The sequence below is a fragment of the Ictalurus furcatus genome, chromosome 21 (genome assembly GCF_023375685.1).
Source record: "Ictalurus furcatus strain D&B chromosome 21, Billie_1.0, whole genome shotgun sequence".
NCBI lineage: Eukaryota > Metazoa > Chordata > Actinopteri > Siluriformes > Ictaluridae > Ictalurus > Ictalurus furcatus.
Window position 1 is genome coordinate 1,094,720 of NC_071275.1, and position 20,213 is coordinate 1,114,932.

The 20,213-nt window shown below is 42.0% G+C and overlaps 1 protein-coding gene across 1 annotated transcript in view; it reads right to left on the minus strand.

Moving 5' to 3' along the window:
• Positions 1–20,213, minus strand: part of foxj3 (forkhead box J3) — a 107,386-nt gene that overhangs the window by 53,995 nt on the left and 33,178 nt on the right. The window contains exon 2 of the mRNA XM_053653513.1: positions 11,819–12,237. Within this exon, the coding sequence (XP_053509488.1) occupies positions 11,819–12,139 (321 nt within the window). The 5' untranslated portion in view covers positions 12,140–12,237. The remainder of the gene's footprint in view (positions 1–11,818; positions 12,238–20,213) is intronic.

Genomic DNA, 20,213 nt, shown 5'->3' on the forward strand with positions numbered 1-20,213 from the left:
CGGAAGTGATGTGTTAGTAACGAGGACGCGGTGCTGATGATGCGCAGTGTAGACGCGCTGATACAGAGTGGAGCGCGAGTAAGATCTGTAATGTCTCATTAAAACATTATGATCAAAAGTAAACACAAGATAAATAATATGTCTAAAGACAGCGAGGAACAGAAACCACACGGTGCAGTGAAAGTGAGATTTTATTGTTCATTTAGGACTGGAGTTTACCACGATGCCACTGTATTTTTAAAATGGTAGTATGGTCAATACAGTAGTACCATAAGGATTGTCGTATGTGCGGCAGTTAACACTATTTTCGCTAAATCCACACATCTCGCTGCTTCTGCGGAGTACACAAGAAGGTTAGGGACACTTCATTTAACCTAAATTCCTTACCTTAATCTTTAAAGATCTCCTGTTTGCTACCAAACCTTATCTATCATTAAGCTAACCGCTGTAAGCGAGTGAGCGAGCTAATGCTATGCTAACCGCTGTGTGTAAATACTAAAATCAGGCTTCATACAAGGTGGAGGTGCTTGAATTTGGCTTTTTGAAATTTAAGTACTGGAGCCATTTTTAAGCTATTTTATAATAGTGGTGCTTAAAAAGTGCTTGAATCATAAGAAGTCAATAAACACGAAATCACTAAATAACTTTAAAGTGTTTATTTTCGATAGAACACAGATACAATTATTTCACTCAATAGATGACTCCCCACTGCAGCCCCTCCCCTCCCTCCCCTAGTCACTCATTTGGACAGACACAGCTCTGGTCCACTTCTCAGACTCCTTTTAGTTACTTTAGTTACAATCTCTCTTTTATAGTCCTTTAAAAATAAAAATAAAAAGTGTGCTTGAAAAGTCCTTGAAAGTGCTGGAATTTCATTATGAAGCATCTTTAAAACCCTGCAAAATCAGCCATGTTTGATCGTAAACAAGTCATTTCCAGACCGTTATTTATTCCTAATGTGTTCATTCTTAGTACTCTGAGGATAATTTCCATTTGCATTATTTCATTGCTTGAGGGAACGATAGATGAAATATGTGGCATATTGAATTAGTTGCTTGTATGTATGATTGTTCTTGAGTTTTTCCAACAGCCGGTTCTTCATTCTCATTAATAAAGTGTTGAGAGGAAAATCTGGTTTGTCTGTTTTCATTTATATCCATGTATTTCTGTAAATTTGATTAATTTTGTAAATTTGAATTATGAAGCAACACAACGGCACGGTATCATGATACTTCATCTGGTAGAGTATCCTAAGACACGTTTAATTAACATATGAACATGTACACTAACGGCTCATTCACTGGGACGTATGGTGAATGTGCTACATACTCCAAGACTAATAATAAAAGGCCTGAAAATCAGTACGTTTACACTGACTACGTTTACACGGACAGCAGTGATCTAATTATTGACCTTACTCTGAATAAGACAATATTGTGATTAATTTGTTTACATGAGTCGCTTTTAGAATACTCCTTTCATGTTCAGGTTTTACGTGTTATAGAACATAGAGCGATTAACCGCACACGTCATTACGTCATCACGCCACGCCGTCCAACGTCCCTCCAGAATTTCACGTATCGACATACAGTCCGTCTTCGTTATGGTACCGTATGCAGTTTTAGGTGTTTTTATTTTTAATTTTTACGAAAGCTTCAAGTGCAGTTAATTATTTTGTCGTGCTGTACGTGCAAATCGATGACTGCTGGAAGACGTGGCTGCGTCCCAAACCACGTACTTACCGTCTATATAGTAGCTGCGTATATAACATGCGTTTCTCCTACTATATAGTAGGTAAGTACGCGGTTTGGGACGCAGCCGTGCTCTCTTGTTCGCCGTAAAACGGTTGAGCACCGCCGTGTGTGATCGTGTCCTGTCGCACAATGCGGTGAGAACTCTCACACGACGTTAATAGTGTGATTAAGGTGTGTACAGGTCTGTAATACACGTCCATAATGCGACTAAAACAGGAATACTCCACATGTCTTAATTCCATTAGTGTTTACTTCGAGTATGACTTTAATCAGATTAAGATCATCGATAATCTCTGTTTACATGCTAGTTTCTTAATCAGAGTATCGTCTTAATCGGGTTAATATTGGATTATTGTTGTCCGTGGAAATGTACTGAGTGTCTATCAGTATATTGACTGATATGGTGAAATTTTCTTTGCTCATTTAACATTTACAAAAAAAAAAAAAAAAAAAAAAATCCATAACTGTCACAAGAAAGTCACCTTTCCGTTTCTCTCCAACATGACAACCTGCTTTTTTTGTCTCATTAACATGGAGACAGAAAAATAAATAAATAAATAAATAAATAAATAAATAAATAATAAAAGAGCGAGGGGATGGTGTGGAAAGACTATTTATAGCTGATATAATGCATATGATAACTTGTTGCATGGATGTTCCATAACATTAAATCTAACTCTAAACAGATAAAAAAAAAAAAAAAGTATGACATCATTCATTAATAAATGAACAATTGTAATGATTGGCAAATCACTGTGGTGCAAGAGGAATAAAAACTGTGGGCTGCAATGTTACAGGACTTGCTTGGCGTTGGGTCTCATCACACTAACCTGGCATGGATCATTTCCCTGTAGCGTGGCTTGTCGTGCTATTCTTTACTTAACTAGCTGCACGGTGAACCAAAACCATTACCAAAGGCCAACTAGAAAACAGTACACAAATTCAATCCCATCCACACTGAACAACTCCATTACAAAATCCATCACTGTGCTGGCACGGTTTCTGCAGTTTTCAGCACAGCAGCTAACGAACTGTCTTACTGCATGTTGTCTAAACTTATAAACGGTGAGAAATCTGCGGAACATCAACGCACGTTCGAAAGGGGACTCCGTATGACGTGTATTTCAAACACCTCAAATCTGACACAAAATCACAAGCATGACTTGGAGGTGATTATCTCACCTGCCTACAAGTGAGCAAATCTGCAAAAGCATACACTCTTACTGCACTTAACATCCTGCCTAGAGTTACACAATACACTGAAATGAACCTGAAGACATAAACACAGCACAGGTGACGCTTCGTGAACTGCAGAACGGTCTTGTACGACATAATGATCGAGCTAAGTGAGGCAAACTTCTTATAAGTGGACTGACACCACCATCTAAATGAGTGGATCTGCCCCGACAAAACAACGCAGGATTACAAAACGCTGTAGAGACAGTAGAGAATCATCATTTTGTTTCTGCTGAGGGGAAAAAAAAAAAAAATTCATTCACAAAACTCTTAATGCCACTAGCTAGGCTATTTATAATAATCATTTTCTTCCTAGATAATTCAATATTTTTAAAAACATGACCGCCGATGCCATGAAAACACCATCGATAGACCACCGACAGGTGAACAAGGCCCTAAGCAAGCCGAAAGATGTAGGACTATATATGGAGCCACCTGGTCAGATTTGAAAATGCATACTTTTGCACATCCCATATAAAACAGAACTAAATCATGAAAATAAATAATCACTACCAAATTCTCACTACATTTACGGATTTAACTGCAGCAGTGTTATTTCCTCGATGCAGTATCACGCTGCATGAATATGAAACCTCACCCGAGTAGAACGTCAATGTTTAAGTCAAGTAACATGCACCGACACAAATACTGTATTGTTTTTATAAGTGCATTAAAACAACAAACAAACACTTGATCACTTAAATACCATTCCAAAACGATAAGCCATCACACTACAGACAGAGAAGCACACTCTACTGACGCCCAAGGAGAATAATCACTGAAATGAAGAACTGGACTCACATTCTGAATAAAGACACCGGTAAATAGATCACGATTTATTCCTTTTTATGGGGACCACAATGGGGGACTAGAGGAAAGAGAGCATAAAAATGATATTACAATCAAATCAAACAGCCGGATATTGCAGCCAAACACAGGATTTGAAGCCACCACATCAGCTTGTCCATGTCAGCTCCTCACTTGGTGCACAGAAAGCTGGTAATTCTGCCAAGTATACCTGGCACACAGCAGCACTCTGTGACCACCTACTCTGAGCGAGTGAACGGGTGTCGGGGCACGAGTGGGATGGGGCAAGGTGAGGCTGGTGGGCGGCCGAGCGGCAGGAGCTTCCTGCCTCGTGAGCCCGTCTCGCAGCGGGATCAAACTGGCTGCCGCGTGAATCACACCACTCCCACCACCAACACAGCCACTTCTGCTACCACAATTAAAAGCAATCTGGAGAGAGAGAACGAGAGAGACTGGAGTGCTAAAAATATGCAACAAACCACACCACTTAATAATCGTGCAGCAGATTTCAAATGACTATCTGATGTTCTGTGAAGTGACCACATTTTCAGATGCTAAAGGAAAAAAGCAAAACGGGCAGACTCTTAAAAATGCACTGCATCACATCTATTTTTCTCCATCATCAGCAGAGTGTTTAAAAATCCTAATGCTTTAACAGTGTCAAGATGATCCAGACTGGAGGAACAGATTTGGGGGGGCTGGGGGGGCAGGGGGAGTTGTACATCCTGAGACTAAAGCTGGGGCTGAGAGATTGGAGAAACCACAATACTCTCACCTGAACTGGTGCAGACATTTAAATAACGGCGACGAATTGACTTTTCCATTACTTATGAGCAGGAACACTATCTCCAAAGTAAATAATGCCCAGAGGGGGTGCAGCAGCTCCCCAAATCACTAAATACAAAAATACCTAAATGCCCCAGGCTCCCATTCCTCTGCGAGCTGCCCAATGGTGGAAGGAACCTTTGATCAGTTTTGGGTGCTGTCTATTTGCATTTCATAATGAGATCAAAACGCTCAGTCCGACACCCTGGTGAAGCCACTACATCAAACCTGCAGCAGATTCAGGCTCAGCAACAGCATTTATCCTTTAGCCTAAGCTGAAAGGCACCTGTGTTCTTCTCCTTTCTTCCACACATTTTGCTGCTGAGAAATACACGCAGCAGTAATTACCACCGCATGCTCATTAAACTCCTCCCGCATTCTGAAATCGGGCGAATGCTGTGTCTGAACCCTCTCCTTATCTCATATATAGTGTTCCATATAGGGCGTCGGCCATTTTGTAGCGGTGTCCGAATTCTGAGCGAACGACTTCATTCCGTACGTTCATTCACTCGTTTATACCCACAATGCACTGTTTCCCATACTCCAACGCGAGACGGCGATAGAGCGCAAAAAAAAATAATAAACAACTTTATTCGCAACTTTTACAAATGTAACTTTTTATCAATTAAAATGCGTCTATCAAGGCATTCTGAAGTGAGATGATACGTGACTGATTGGCAGAGAGTTTATTTTCAGCCACTTACTAGTTTGCGATGGAACTGTTAAATGACCAACTGTACACGTCCAATGATAATATGGTGGATTGTTCACGTATATTAGTTAACACGTGTATATAGAGTACTCGCATACATTGGAAAATGTACTGACGACTTTTTAATGAATTTAGGGACCGACGGGGGAGGGGGAGGGGAGGGGGGGGATATATTTAGCTGCATTTGGTTCTTACAGGAGTCGGAAGGATCGAATCGTCAGTTATCGAGTTAACAGCTGGATCCATTTTGTCTAATGTCTTCTTACCGATAGATGGCATCTTTGAGCTAACAAAGCACGTCTTAAAGTTTCTCTTTCTGAAATACGCCTTTTTCTTCTCCTCAGGAAAGTGAAGTTTCACCAAAACCACAACTGACAAGTAGAGTTTTCACCAGGTTTACCTCCGGAGTCGCCTTGACGATACCGACAGGAAACACCGTGAAAATGAAACGCCGCAAAAATACTGCTTTTCTACTTTTGTTTTTTTTTAATAAACTTAAAATAAACGTGACAGACAATAGTGTTTTCATTTTTAAATATAATAAATATATTTATTAAATATAATAAAAGCATAATAGTACATAAACATTATCCATCAACTAGTTCAGTAAATGTGACAAGTGAACAGTGAGAACATTAACTTCACTGTTTTACGATACAATCCATAACGTCCGAGACTGACGTCCGAGCGCTCTGGTATTTATACGTGTGTGTGAATTCGCTCCCGCTCTCCCCACATATTGGACTATTATAGGGAATAGTGAATGAGTGAAGGAGTAAGCGATTCCAGACACAGCCAAATGGATGTTTAGGATTTCATTTGCCAGCTCATATTTGCAGAAAGCCACTGCTGAGAGCTCTTGTTTTTGACAGGCTATCAGTGCTGGACAATGCATGAGGCCAAGACTGGGTCTAGTGCAGGTGTAACTGACCCAAATCTCTAGTCAGCAATTACGGTGTTGCAGATACTCAAGGAAAATGCTGCTTTACAGTCCTGAGGAGTGGCGACCATACTGATGGCTTCATCTGCAGGCACCCACACACGCCACAGCGGCATATTTTCAGACTGCATGATAAGATTGCGGCTTATGCTACAGCTGCATTTTATATAAAAGTTTGAAATTTCTTAGGATAATGCCTTTAAGCTGAGCCGTACGAGTACGCACAGGGCCACAGACACTGATGTTATGGAAACCTGGGATTCTCATTAGAAGCAGCCACCACAAGGCCTGAATTCTGTCAGAGTAGGGCTGCATGATTATGGACAAAATCATCATTTCTGATCAATACTGAGATCACGATTATTGATTGATTTTAGGGACGACGTATTTATATTACACTTTCACATTTAAATAAACAGACCGCAACTTCCACCTCCATGTCGTGCTACATTCCTGCTCATGTACAAATCTTTACATCAGATTAGACCGGTCCTTAAAGTGCATCATCTCGTAGAAGCAAAATATAAATAAAATTGTACCCAGAATATAGGATAAGTAAAATAAAAATACCATCAACCAAATGAAAATATACATGAAATATAACGATATTCAACCAAATGAAAACAGTTCAGGCGAATGCAGGAAAGTCAGTAACAGTGTTTACAGGAGGAGAGACGCAGACTGATCACCCAATAGAGCGCTGCAGGGACGACATCATTCTGTACCGGAACCCGGACGTCATCATCGCACCGGTTTCCTCCACAAAAACCCAATAGGATTTTCACACAGACTTTTGGATTACTGCCAAAAATAATCTCTGATCAACAAAAGTCTACAACACTAACACGTTCTGTCCATCGAGATCATTTTCACAAATGAACAACGTTTATGAAGTCTGAAGCCTAAATACAATCTCCAGAAATAAACATCTAACCGTACGCTATAAACGCTCTACACCACGGTCGCTCCACTTCACCATCACCGTCACCATCACCGAGCTTCCCACAACTTCTCCAAACTTTATTTAAAACCTTCTCCAGAATACGGATTTCCTCTGTGGATGAATCATCATCTACGTGTTTTGGGGAATCGTGCGCAGCAGACCTGAACCAGTTCATCTACAGAGTGTTTCCCTGTTCCGCGATGACGTTTACTGTCCCCGACGACGTCTGTAGTGCCGTTTAGAAACTTGTTAGCAACCGCCTTTTTAAATACGCATAAAAGCTGTAAAACTATGTAGCGAGTGGGGTATTACTGGTGTACTTTGCGGTAGAATAAAACGTGAAGATATTATGAGCTTGTGTTCACCACAGACCTTATTTCAGGCTTTTAACCAAAACCCCATGAAAAAACCCACTGACTTCGGGACGATGGAACCGGACGGGCTAAAATGCTAACTCGTGTCCGGGTTTTGGCGTTACAAAATGACGTCATCCGCGCGCCACTCTGCGGTGACTGGCTGTACGTTTAGGAAGCGCTTGATCTGATACGCAGCGGAGGACGAACTTTAACCGTACATATCGCAGTCGATCGTTCATGTCATCGTGGACCGTCAAAATGGCAACCCAGATCGATATTCACTTAATCGTGCAGACCTGTGTCAAAGTCGTAAGCTCAGACACTGAATTTCTGATGAGCATCTGCTAAACATTAAACATGTCATCAGCAGTGTGTGGAGCTGACTGGTAAGGGAGAATCTGTTAACCTGAGAGCGGCAGAATTAACCTCATCTACACTCTTGTTCAGGAAGACGTCAGCAACACGTCTCATAAGAAGCTGGACAGAAATGGGTCTCAGCCATTTTGCTCTAGCCTACAGTTGTGGAAAACACACGCTTGCCTTTTGTCTTGAGCCCTGTATGTCATTCTGTTTAAAAACAGATGATGGCACTGTGATCTTTAGAAATATATATTATATATACACACATATACACACACATTATATATATATACACACACACATATACATATATATATATATATATATATATCTCTCTCTGAAACTATCAAAATGAACTCTGCTGCTTGGGCCACATTAATGCACAAGTCATTTTCAATCACATAAGAACTCCTTTTTTATCATCATTTAAAAACTGCCAATTTCACTCCTTGGTTTATACTCGGGATGAAAGTTAGCGGTTTCACCATAAACCACGATAAAATTCCCAACGGTCAGTGTTACCGTGTCGCATTTAATGATCATTAAAACCGTGTGAGATTGTTGTGGTTTGTAAAACTCGTGATAAATGCTGTCCACACACCCAGCATGAGTGACACTGGTGCAGCATGCAACACTGCCTTTTGAGCGTGAAAACGGACGTTCGGCATGAACCGAACGAGTCAGAGTCACGGCGCAGATCAGCAGGAGTCAGATTTCATTTAGCACGTGCCGAAAGTGTGGCGAGACGGCGGAAGATTTGGTTTAAATGAAGCAGGTTTGTCATTGCTCTGTTTTGTTGTGTTTTTCATTAAGAATAAAAATGAAGCCAGCATTCGAGCGGGTGCCGCCCCGATTGCCGCTAATTTGGACCCGAAAGTGAAATACGCGCGGCCGCACAGGTGTTCGAAAGCGATTTAAAAGCGAGGGGGGGAAACAGGGAAAAGGCCACCGAAGCGCCACAGTCCCCTTTCACAGCGACTTTCTTCTGGCGAGCTCAGCAGACAGGGACACCATCTTCCCTCACGTTTCCCCTCAGCATTTTTATCAAATCCAAAATATGACCACACTTCGGATTTGTTCCTCTTGGAAGGTTGGAAATTCTCTAACTGAACTAGATGATCTCAGCGAGCCTAGTGACGACCATCCACCACTTTACAGCCACGTAGAAAAGCTGCTGAAATCATTCCAGTCTGTGTATCAGTAGGTTTTGGACATTTCCAGCACATTTGATAACACTGATAACCGTGATAGTTTTGGTCATGATCGTCGTGATATGGAGTTTACATACCAGTAGATCTCTAGTTTACACTTTCGGATGCATATCTTTCACCAGAGGCAACCTAGAGCTCTGCGGAACCTTGACTCGTAATACGTAAGACCCTCAATCGTCTGCAACCAGCTTTGAAGCGTTTAGGAGGCTGCAATAAAGACCGATCTAAAGAATCTAACTGCAAGCTAGAGCACGACCCCTAATACTGCAATAATCATTTTTGACCTTGATGAATGATCTTTTCTTACGCACATTGCTTATTGATATTTCTTAAAGGTGTTGGCTAATGGAGTTCTACTGAGATGATTAAATGAGTTGCCGCAATCCGGATTAGCCCAGTCTCATCTCTCTAGCATAGACTACATTATCATAGAGAACAGACGTGTGCGTGCGCTGGGTTGTAAATTCCTGCTGCCGACATCTCCAGGGGAACGGCAGAGCGGTGACTGCACGCCGACCTACATTCATCCCAACCGCATGCACAATATATATGTGAATAGATAAATATAGCACTGCACAGCACCAAGACAAAGAGTCCTTATCAGATAGGAAGAGTTCAAATTCCACAGGTGAGATTCACATCCTCTCTCCTGCTCCAACGGCTCATCCTCCTCTTATATAACTCGTGCATCAATCTTATTATTCCCTGCAATACAGCCTAAGAGTAGTGTGAATGTCAGCAGTCTGATGAACCACACTCGCTCGCTCACATAATAGAGGCAGGCAGCGTAGCGGCTCGTTCGGTCTCATTCCGCACATACAAGAGTGAACGTCTTCAGAAAAAGCCATCAAAGTGCCTTTTCCTTAGATTTCAGCCAGCTTCGGTTAAAACACAGCGGCTGCTCTTTCTACGTACGGTATTAAGTGTGTGTGGGGGGGGGGGGGGTTTATACTGGTATGTCTCCACAGAATGATATTAGCAAGTTGACGAATGAGGTCTATTAATCAGGAACGACTAACCCGCTCTTTGAAGACACTTCTACAGATTTCAAATGTGAAAAACGTCTTTTACTGTTGTTATTTACGTGTTTTGGTACTGCCACAAGTTATACTTGTATATCTCTATAAAGCTGTGCTTTGTCCGTTGTTAAAAGTTTTATACAAATACAACTGAACTGACTGAATAGTAGAACACATAACAGACAAAAGTGGCAATTAGTGGTCATCACTGTGCGAACGAGTAGCATTTCCTTCTCCTCTCCACAACTCCGTTAATAAATTCTACACGCTCACTTGTCTTGGGTTACAACCCGCTAATTAAAGGTGCTCGTACAAGACCGGGCTGTATCCTTATACACCGCTTTCTGCATACAGAAAACGCCGAAATCCATTCGCTGTGTCGGTTCACAACGCAGGCCAAGGACAAAACAAGCGGATGTCACGAGAAGCATTAAGGTGCGGCGATGAAACGGAGCGTACCAGCATTTTCTCCAGGTAGTAATGTTTGTATATGGAGCCGTGTGTGCGGCGAGGCAATGAAAGAGGAGCAGTACAAATCTGGAAGAGAATTAATACCTCCTGAACCCAAACACACCTCTTGGAAATTACAAATCTTTTCAAAAGCAATGTAACTGCATTTCCTAAAATACAACTCCTAGAACTTTCATTTATGAGAAAAGGTGATTTTTTCTTTTTTTTTTTTTTTTTCAAAGCCTGCTGACACTTGCAATTTCAGCATCGAGTATTTAATTTGAGGTTTTGATTCCGGGTTTATCAAATGAGGGATAAATAAATAAATAAATAAATAAATAAATAAAAATCACGAAACAAATAAAGAAATTAGGGCAGTAGTGTCTGGGTGATCACTGAACTATACGCTTGTATAGCCTTGCACAGACCGATGTAAACATCTGCTGCACAGAAAAAGGAAACATGAGGGAGGTGAAAACATGCTCCTACATGCACACGGCATGTCTTTCATGGATATGAACCACATACATATTGCTCTGACTGCAATGAAGCCACAGCAGCAATTCTATTGGCAATAAATGTCAACTGATTGGAAAGCTCATTCTAATATCAATTTCCATCTCCGCTCTTTAAAAGGCAATCAGCATGGTTTCATCTCTGTATATCACATGCTACTTGAGAAGATGACACAGCAATGGCACTCTCTTGCATAATGGACTTGTATCAAGGCATCTGGCATGAATAATACAATCCATGAATAGGAGATTTTGTCTGAGGCTCATTTCAGATAGGTCTGCTTCTCTGAATATCAACACTTTCGGCGCTCACATTTCTGCCTGAAAAACAGCTTCTATTTTCTCTGTTTGAAAAACGAACACTCTTAAATATTAACACTTAAAAAAATCAGTTCAGGACTGCTTCCTCCACAACATGAAAGTAACGCTCGCCAATCATTTTCGACCTTACATTTGCAAAATAATTCCATGCAAAACATCTCGACAGGAAAAGAAACCGGGATAATTTCACACATTAACCTTGGCCGTCCCCTCCTGCAGGAATTCTGCGCTGATCTGGCACACTGATTGAATTTAAGTGGAGTGACTGCCACCTGCATGCATGCAAATGCATCTTGATGGGCAGAAAGCAAAAACAATAATAATAATAATAATAATAAAATAAAAATCCTTGGCAACGACTGCTCTTACCTTCCAGCCGCTGCCGGCCTCCCTGTAGTAGGGGAAATTATCACAGATCCACTGGTAGATTTCGCTCAGGGTCATTTTCTTCTTTGGCGAGCTGTTGATGGCAAACGTGATGAGGCTGGCGTAGCTGTATGGTGGCTTTCCATCTTTGTGCTGTTGTACCTCCTCCTGGTCCAGCGTAGTGTTGGGGTCCAGCAGGGCACTCTTCTTAGCCATGCCTGGGCCATGGGCACTCTGGGCATCAGCCTTTTGGATGGCGGCCCGCATGGTCAGCTGCGGCAGCCAATCCATGGAGGTTAAACTGCTCTCCAGCTCCGAGGTCATGGTGGATGGCGCAGATGGAGACTGGGCAAAGATTGGGGGCAAGCGCAGAAGCTCCTTCAGACTGGAGCCCAAGCGCCTCAGCAGATTCCAGGTCAAAACTGCAGGGAAAACAAAACACATCGGGGTACTCAGTTCACTACACGAAATCAAACCAGTTACCCTATGAGGTATCAGGAAGAAACCCTAGCTGCAAGTGTTGGCTAACATGGTGATTAAATAAACTGCCGTGACTCACGTCAAACCTATGCAGCTTGTTTGAACAGTTTTCACTCATTATCGGAACACATTCTGTGCACACGTTTCGGTCTTAAAAACCAGACCTGGGTGATCGAACATAAATGCTCATAACCGTGAAAGGTAACTGTCCAATCAAAACACAGAGTGGTAATATTTACTTTATTTCAGAACAGCCAAAAGAAAAAGGGTCCGTGTTGTAATTAGCAACCCAGTGCTGTGGAGCGCACGCACACACACACACACACACACACACACACACACACACACAGGTCTGTAGTGCAGGCTGACCAAGCTGTCTGGCCCACCTCCTACCTCTGTCCTACACACAGTGGCTCAGATTACAGCAGTGTGAGTCAGCGTTCCAACGCTGCAGAATTGTTTTCACAACTGCCAGCCAAATGGAGGAATGGCTCACGAGGAATTCAGATTCTCCCGAGAGCCTACGGGTAGTAACCCTCTCTTCTATGCCTTCTCTTCACTCACTCCACCCAGTCTGAGTTGTAAACAAGGCACAGGATTGTCAGCGTGCCTTGTGCCAGCTTGTGGCTGCACCCTACACCCACAAACAACCTTGTGTTTTAGGCACCATGCCCTCATTGCTCCTAAAATAGAAGGGAAAAAGCCTGGGGGGGCACTTCAGGCAAAGGTACACAGACAACATGCCTAGAAAAAGGAACAGGCAAGGGATATAATATTTCACCCAACATTCCACATAATATTCTGGGAGGAAAAACTAGATTGAGAACCTCAGGAGATCCGAGACACATGCTCTCCTTCAGAGAAGAGAAAATGCTGGTGAAAAACAGGGACGCTTCTAAAATCTGTTGGTTGGTGGTATGATGCACATTTTCCCTCTTCATGATACTTGAGATTTTTCATAAAAAGTGAGTCACACCCCTCGGGTTTAAGATGAGGTTTAGGATTATCATCATGTAAAAGATGTGCTCAAATCTCACACCCTTTCTAAACAATACTAAAGTCAAATTCACTGCAGACTGATTCAGTTCATCTTTGGAGGTTTCTGAATTAGATGCACATGGCCATTATTTGGACCATCCTCCAAGCAGAAGAAGAAAATAAAACTGCTGTCAGAAAGTCCATCCCGGAACTGAAAGCGGGTAGCAGTGTCCGACGGTCCGACGTGACCGTTACTGCTGACAGGGTGATACGAGTAGCAGCTCTACCTGCACTCTCCAGAGATTGTTTATATGCAAACTACACGAGTATGTATGGATCATATCTTTCACTGAATACCTTCTGTTTTGTTGTTACGATTATCAGCTGCTTTAGAGGATGTGTCACGATCGCGGAGGTGCGCTAGTCACACGTCGGTTTGCACGTGCAGTTAATTATGATACGCCGTGTCATACTGTACACTTATGTTCATATTATCATATAATGTGCATTTATAATTTATCTGCCTAAGAGTTGAAGACTATTTAACCCAGGTTACTGACAATGTGAGGTATCGTGCAGTGAACGGGTACAGATACATTGTAATCATATTATACTCATTTATTTGTTCTACAGGCCACAACTACACAACGTCCCATAACTTTCCACAATTAAATGCAACTGTGCATCTGTGTGAGCAGTAGGGATGTCACAAGAACCAATACTTCGGTACCAACATTGTTAAAACGTGACGGTATTTGTTTTTCAGCAGTAGCGTGGATACCGTTGGTAATGAAGGTACCGAGGTTGCAATTCTTCCGGACCTGATGGGGGCAGCAAATACACGTAAGTGTTTTAATCGGTCCACAAGCGGTGAAGAAGAAGAAGAAGAATGCCTACAAGCACACGGGAAAAACTACAGAGGATGGCCACAAGTTTAGCTCCGTCCCGGTGTGCAACCGATGCTATGGTTCATTTCAAACAAAGCGAGGAAACACCTGGAATTTGGCGGAATACCTGAAAGACGGTCCTATATTATGTTTGTTTGAGGCAACTGCATCGTGGCCGTGAACACAGCTAACATTATGCTCCATGTAATGTTAGCGACAGCCAGTTATTTGTTAACGACGCTAACACATTACAATGTTGGGCCACCAGCCCGTGTCCTGTCAGCTAAATGTAACCTACTGTTACTAATAATTATTCACATGTTCATGCTTTTAATGAATCTTTCTGTCCTGCCACCATATCAGTGAATTTAAACTAATGCTGGCATTCAGAGTATAAGGGGGGTGTGTGTGCGCATTTAGGAGTGTACCTTAGCACTTGTTATTAGCACTTAGTTTTATTAGTTATTAATAAAGTCAGACAGTGTTTGATAACTAAAATATCTCTCTCTCTCTCTCTTTTTGCCAGTATTAGCCAGAGGAGGGTGTCCTCCAGGAGAGTTTAATTTTTTTATTTTATTTTTAATTTTTAAACCACACCGTGGTATCGACTTTAATATCGAGAATCGTGTACTTATGGTGGTATCGGTACCGACGACTAGATTTTTGGTATGGTGGCAGCCCTAGTGAGCACTACCGAATGGATGTTCACGGAGAAATATTGTGAACGGATGTCACTGACTGCCTGTCATGTGAAAATAAATATAAGCTCGAAGAAGATAAACTTCCTCCAGTGTCCGATTCTTTGACCGGAATCATTGTTCATATTTGTCCACTTTGAAATCGGTGAACTTAAGTCAACGTAGCCATGTGCTATCCCACAACTACACTCCTTGCAATTCCTACTACATGTATGTACCATTCAATCTTAACCCAAACAAAGCACACAGACTACTTGGCACATTGGGGAGAAATAAGAAAGAAGGAAAAGAAAAAGGTTAATGCTTTAAACCTCACCCTCTTCCAACGGGCCTGCTGCTGTTTTGACCTTGTGTAAATGGTCCAGATGCTGTGGAAAATCTCCTAAGTGCCATCTTAATTAGTGCACCTCAGCGGAGGCAGGCATTAAAACACAACCAGCATCTCCCTTCATTAGCCTAAACCCAGGGAGTAAAGCAGGGCACAGGGGGGCATGAGCCTGCTGGCACAGGACAGCGAGAGGCCTGGCAGCTGCTCTGCTCCAACACAGAGGTCAGCCGGTCCAGCCCATTGAAGCCAGCACACCCTCGGGAGCACACACATGGAAGTTCTTTGATTCTCTGCACATTCCACAAAAGAGCAATGCTGTTTTTAAAAATACTACAAGCCTCTGTTCATGGAGAAGAAGTAGGCCGTGGTTTAAGATTAGGCAATTATGTTAATTACCTATTATGTTAATTACCTATTATGTTGTGCTTTATGAGTCTTCCTGGTGTATTACATCACTGCTCAAGACAGTGTGTGCACCGCAAGGAGAACCTTCGCAAAGCACCGACTGCTTTGGAAAACAACAACCTTAATATGACACACCTTTTCTATAACATACAATAGCCATTCAACACAAAATCAAGTACTAGGTCTACATAGTAAAGACACCAATTAGTGTCATTATGGATTAGTACGTCTGCGCACGGCACGGGGTGTGTTTACTCATTACGTTACTTCTGTTCAGAAAACACGCCTCGGAGAGTAAATACTAAAGTTGTGTCCCAAATGAAGTACTGAACACTTACACTATGCACCGTGTACCGTCTAGTGTGTGGATTTTAGAAAGGTAATATCATCTCAAATAGAACACTAGCGGGTTTTTTACTAACCGGAAGTATAACCCGCTTGCTGGTCAGTGGTGCTTGACGTTATATGTGCAGAATGCGACGCTGCTAGCTTTAGCTGATACCCAGAACCACCGACAATAACTTTCTTCAGTTTACTTTCTGTCAGCGTTACCTTTTATTCCCCTTTATTTTTTACTATCCGGAAGTATAAGCCGCTTCCTGGTCGACGGCGCATGACGTCATACGCACGCGAGCATTAGCAGACACCAGAGTCACGTACAATGACTTTCTTCAGTTTACTTTCTGTCAGCGTTACCTTTTATTCCCAACATGACGTCAGTCCTCATCAGACGCAGGAGAAATCGTCACGTGACTGAGGAAGAAAGTCTCTAAGGCAGGAGAGCATTTTATATTAAACGCCGCGGAGATCAAACAGTGCTGCACGAGCACAAACATGTTTCTATCCAAAATGCTCCACTGTGTGTAAGGGTCAGGGGAAACTGGTGAAGCTGCTTAAAAGCTTTAGTTTAATTGAAGTTTATTGTCATTATATTCTGTATTTGCGTGCTTGCAGTGTAAAGTCTGTAGTTTATTATAACGGAAGTGATGTGTTAGTAACGAGGCACCGGTGCTGATTACGTGCAGTGTAGACGCGATAATTATTAGTTTCTAATTATTATAGATATAAATTATATAACAAAATTACTTTTTATGGATGCACAAAAAGCACTGAATTAAACTCCAGTCGTAAATGAATAATAAAATCTCACTTTCACTGCACCGTGTGGTTTCTGTTCCCTGCTGTCTTTAGACATATTATTTATCTTGTGTTTACTTTTGATCATAATGTTTTAATTAGACATTACAGATCTTACTCGCGCTCCACTCTGTATCAGCGCGTCTACACTGCGCATCATCAGCACCGCGGCCTCGTTACTAACATGTCACTTCCGTTATAATAAAGAACAGAAGTTACACTGATACAGCATATAACGACAATAAACTTCAATTAAATTCAATCTTTTAAGCAACTCGCGACAGCATCACTGTCGTGCTTCCGTGCTACACAAACTCCGCTTTATAAAGTTTGATCTTCTCCGCGGTGGTTAATATAAAACGCTCCCTGCCTTAGAGGACTCGGAGGTTACACACTTTCTTCCTCAGTCACGTGACGATTTCGCCTCCGTCTGATGGAGACTGAGGTCATGTTGGGAATAAAAGGTAACGCTGACAGAAAGTAAACTGAAGAAAGTTATTGTCGGTGGTTCTGGGTATCAGCTAAAGCTAGCAGCGTCGCATTCTGCACGTATAACGTCAAGCACCACTGACCAGCAAGCGGGTTATACTTCCGGATAGTAAAAACCCGCTAGTGTTCTATTTGAGATGATATTACCTTTCTAAAACCCACACACTAGACGGTAGAGTACACAGTGCATAGTGTAAGTGTACAGTACTTCATTTGGGACACAGGTTTAGTATTTACTCTCCGAGGCGTGTTTTCAGAAGAGAAGTAACGTAATGAGTAAATCTCCCCCGAGCCACACGCAGACGTACTAATCCATAATGAGATTCGTTTACAACGATTTTCATAACTGATTATTAGCGATTTTACACTATTTTTAGCGTATTTATGCATTCTTTTTCATGGATGCACAAAAAGCACTGTATTAAACTACAGTCCTAAATGAATAATATATATTCTGGTGTGTGTGGGTGTGTGTATTGGGTTCTTTTCTGCTTTGGACAAAGAGTTGTGTAAAGTGTTAAGCTGAAGTTTATATTTGTAACACTCAGTTCGTGTATTTTATTTTAAATAAACCAAAAAAAAAAAAGAGTACTGAAAGTTTAGTTAGTTTAAACCTACCATTTAAGAGCGCTCAACATTCCACATAGTTTTTGCTAGCGAGGTATCTACCGATAACTGCATCATACCAAATAAGTGCTACGATGAAAATTTTCACCCATTGGATCTGCCACACTTGACGGTCGGCTTAGATTTGTGTTCAGATTTGGTCCAAGTCATTTAAATGTGAAATTTCATCAGTTGTAAAAGTCTTACCACCTGATGCACTGAAACTGATGTCAAGTTTCCTGTTACTCTGGCAACGGAGGTGTTGCGAGGCTGATCTACTCGGCCCTTAGTCTAATAGTAATAATTAAAACGCTGTTCTTCATTAACAGTACTTCTTCTATATGGGGTCATAATGTCAAAAACATTTGCCAATCAATCATTCTAAAGACTTCATCAATTCGGAATGAGGACCTCTACACTTACAAAGCAGATCTTTGGACATTTTGTAATTAAATCAAAATCACGCAAGGTGCATTCTGAGAGGCAAAGAGAAAAGCACATAACTCCATTACCAACGATTCCAAACAAAAACAATCCAGGGACAGGAGTCAGAACTGGTTGTTAAAATAAGCAGATAGGAACGAACACAAACACGAACACACACAAACCTGAAATCAAATTCAATGCAGACTGATTCTTGTTATCTTTGGAAGCTTGCATCATTCAATCTATCCTACAGCCAAGTAAAGCAAAAAAATGAAGCTCATCAAGTGAGTGATGAAATGTCTTTACTGCTACTACACAAAATAACCAGCATTAGCACATCATTAGGATTGCAAAAAAAAAAAAAGCCATCAAGATACATAGTATCTAAATGAAAAAGAAGAGTTATTTCCTCATGATTTTAAGAGTAAAAGAAAACTGAAAAAGGAAACGCATAAACAGATGTTTCACACAGTTTCTGATTTTTAGAGATCTCAATCATTTCAGATGACAAAAAATAAATAAGCAGCATCTGCCGATAGGAACAGTATGAGCGAATCAGAGTTGGGTGTGTGTGTGTGTGTGTGTGTGTGTGCGCGCACGCATTAGTAGGCAGTCGTGTGTGGTGGAACAGTCCTGTTGGAGGATAGTAATTTGGCTTAGGCAGAGGGGAACTGCACTTTGTGAGATCCCTCCACACCGCCTGAAGATCTGGCACGCCGCCTCACAACAACAACAGTGATGTAACCTAGTAACAAGGCCTTGACATCTCCACTCCTAACCGAAACGTGGGCCATAGCTTCCATATCAACAGCATTATTACAGTGTGGCAAGGCCTCATATTGCCTTAGCGATTACAGGAGGGAAAAACAGGGAGGGGTGGGAAAGCCTCTCACCTGCCCTGAAGTCAATGGGATATTCCTCACTTTTTCCAGCCCCGAGGCACAAGTCTTATTGGGCCATTTTAAAAAATGAGAAATACAAAAATAGCAACGGCTTACTTTTGTGTTTTGGAGAATTAGAGCGCTGTATCGGTCTGCCAGAGTCATCCTACACCTTGTCTTCAGAGGAAGGTAAAAAGAAGTGGCTTACAATGTCAGTCTTCCCTCTCCATTAAAGGCTTCATGGTTCTGCTGAAACCTCACCAGGGTGAGAGAACATTAATAACCAATCCGTTACTTGCGTTTTTGGACATCATTACTGTTCTACTCACCTTTCTGCCGTGCACACTGTTTGGCTCATTGCTGCATCCAGCAGACCAGAACTCACAACTTGGTCTATTCTAAGGCCCACAAGGATCTCCGGTGTGTCAGTGGCTGGGCTTCTTTAGTGGAGAACCCAGCTTCAGACTAGCAGATCTGATGTGTGTGTGTGTGCGCGTGTGTGGCGGGAGGAGGGGTGGGGGTTTGGGGGGTGCGGCTTCTTCTCAACCGTGGAAGGAGATGAGCTGCAGTAATAAGGCTTGACAGCTCGGATGGTGTGTCCGCGACGCACACCGTTGTTGGCTGCCAGGGGGACCAATTCCCACCACAAGTCTACAGGATCCCCCTCTGCGCATGTACTGCATAATTAATCTGCCAATCAGAAGCAAAGTACCTCTGAGGCTGTGATGAGATAGAGCTACATATTCACGCAGGTGGCTGCTAATCCTAGATGTGGCACCAGGTAAATAGTAGGTTAATGAGAAAGCCACAAGCATTTCAGCAAAATGAACAGCAAATTGCTGCTAATCGCAGATACCTGCATTCCTTATGTTGTGAATAAAGATGCACGTGGAAGAGCAGTAATATTAAAATGGTACCACAGATGATTTTATCCTTCACATCTGAAACACACAACCTTTATTTACAGATGCAGATACAGCACCCAAGCACATGGAGCAAAAAGCCTCAGACAGCGTTCATACAGATGCTTCAAAATAAAATTCCAGGACTTTCAAGGACTTTTCAAGCATTAAGGACTATACA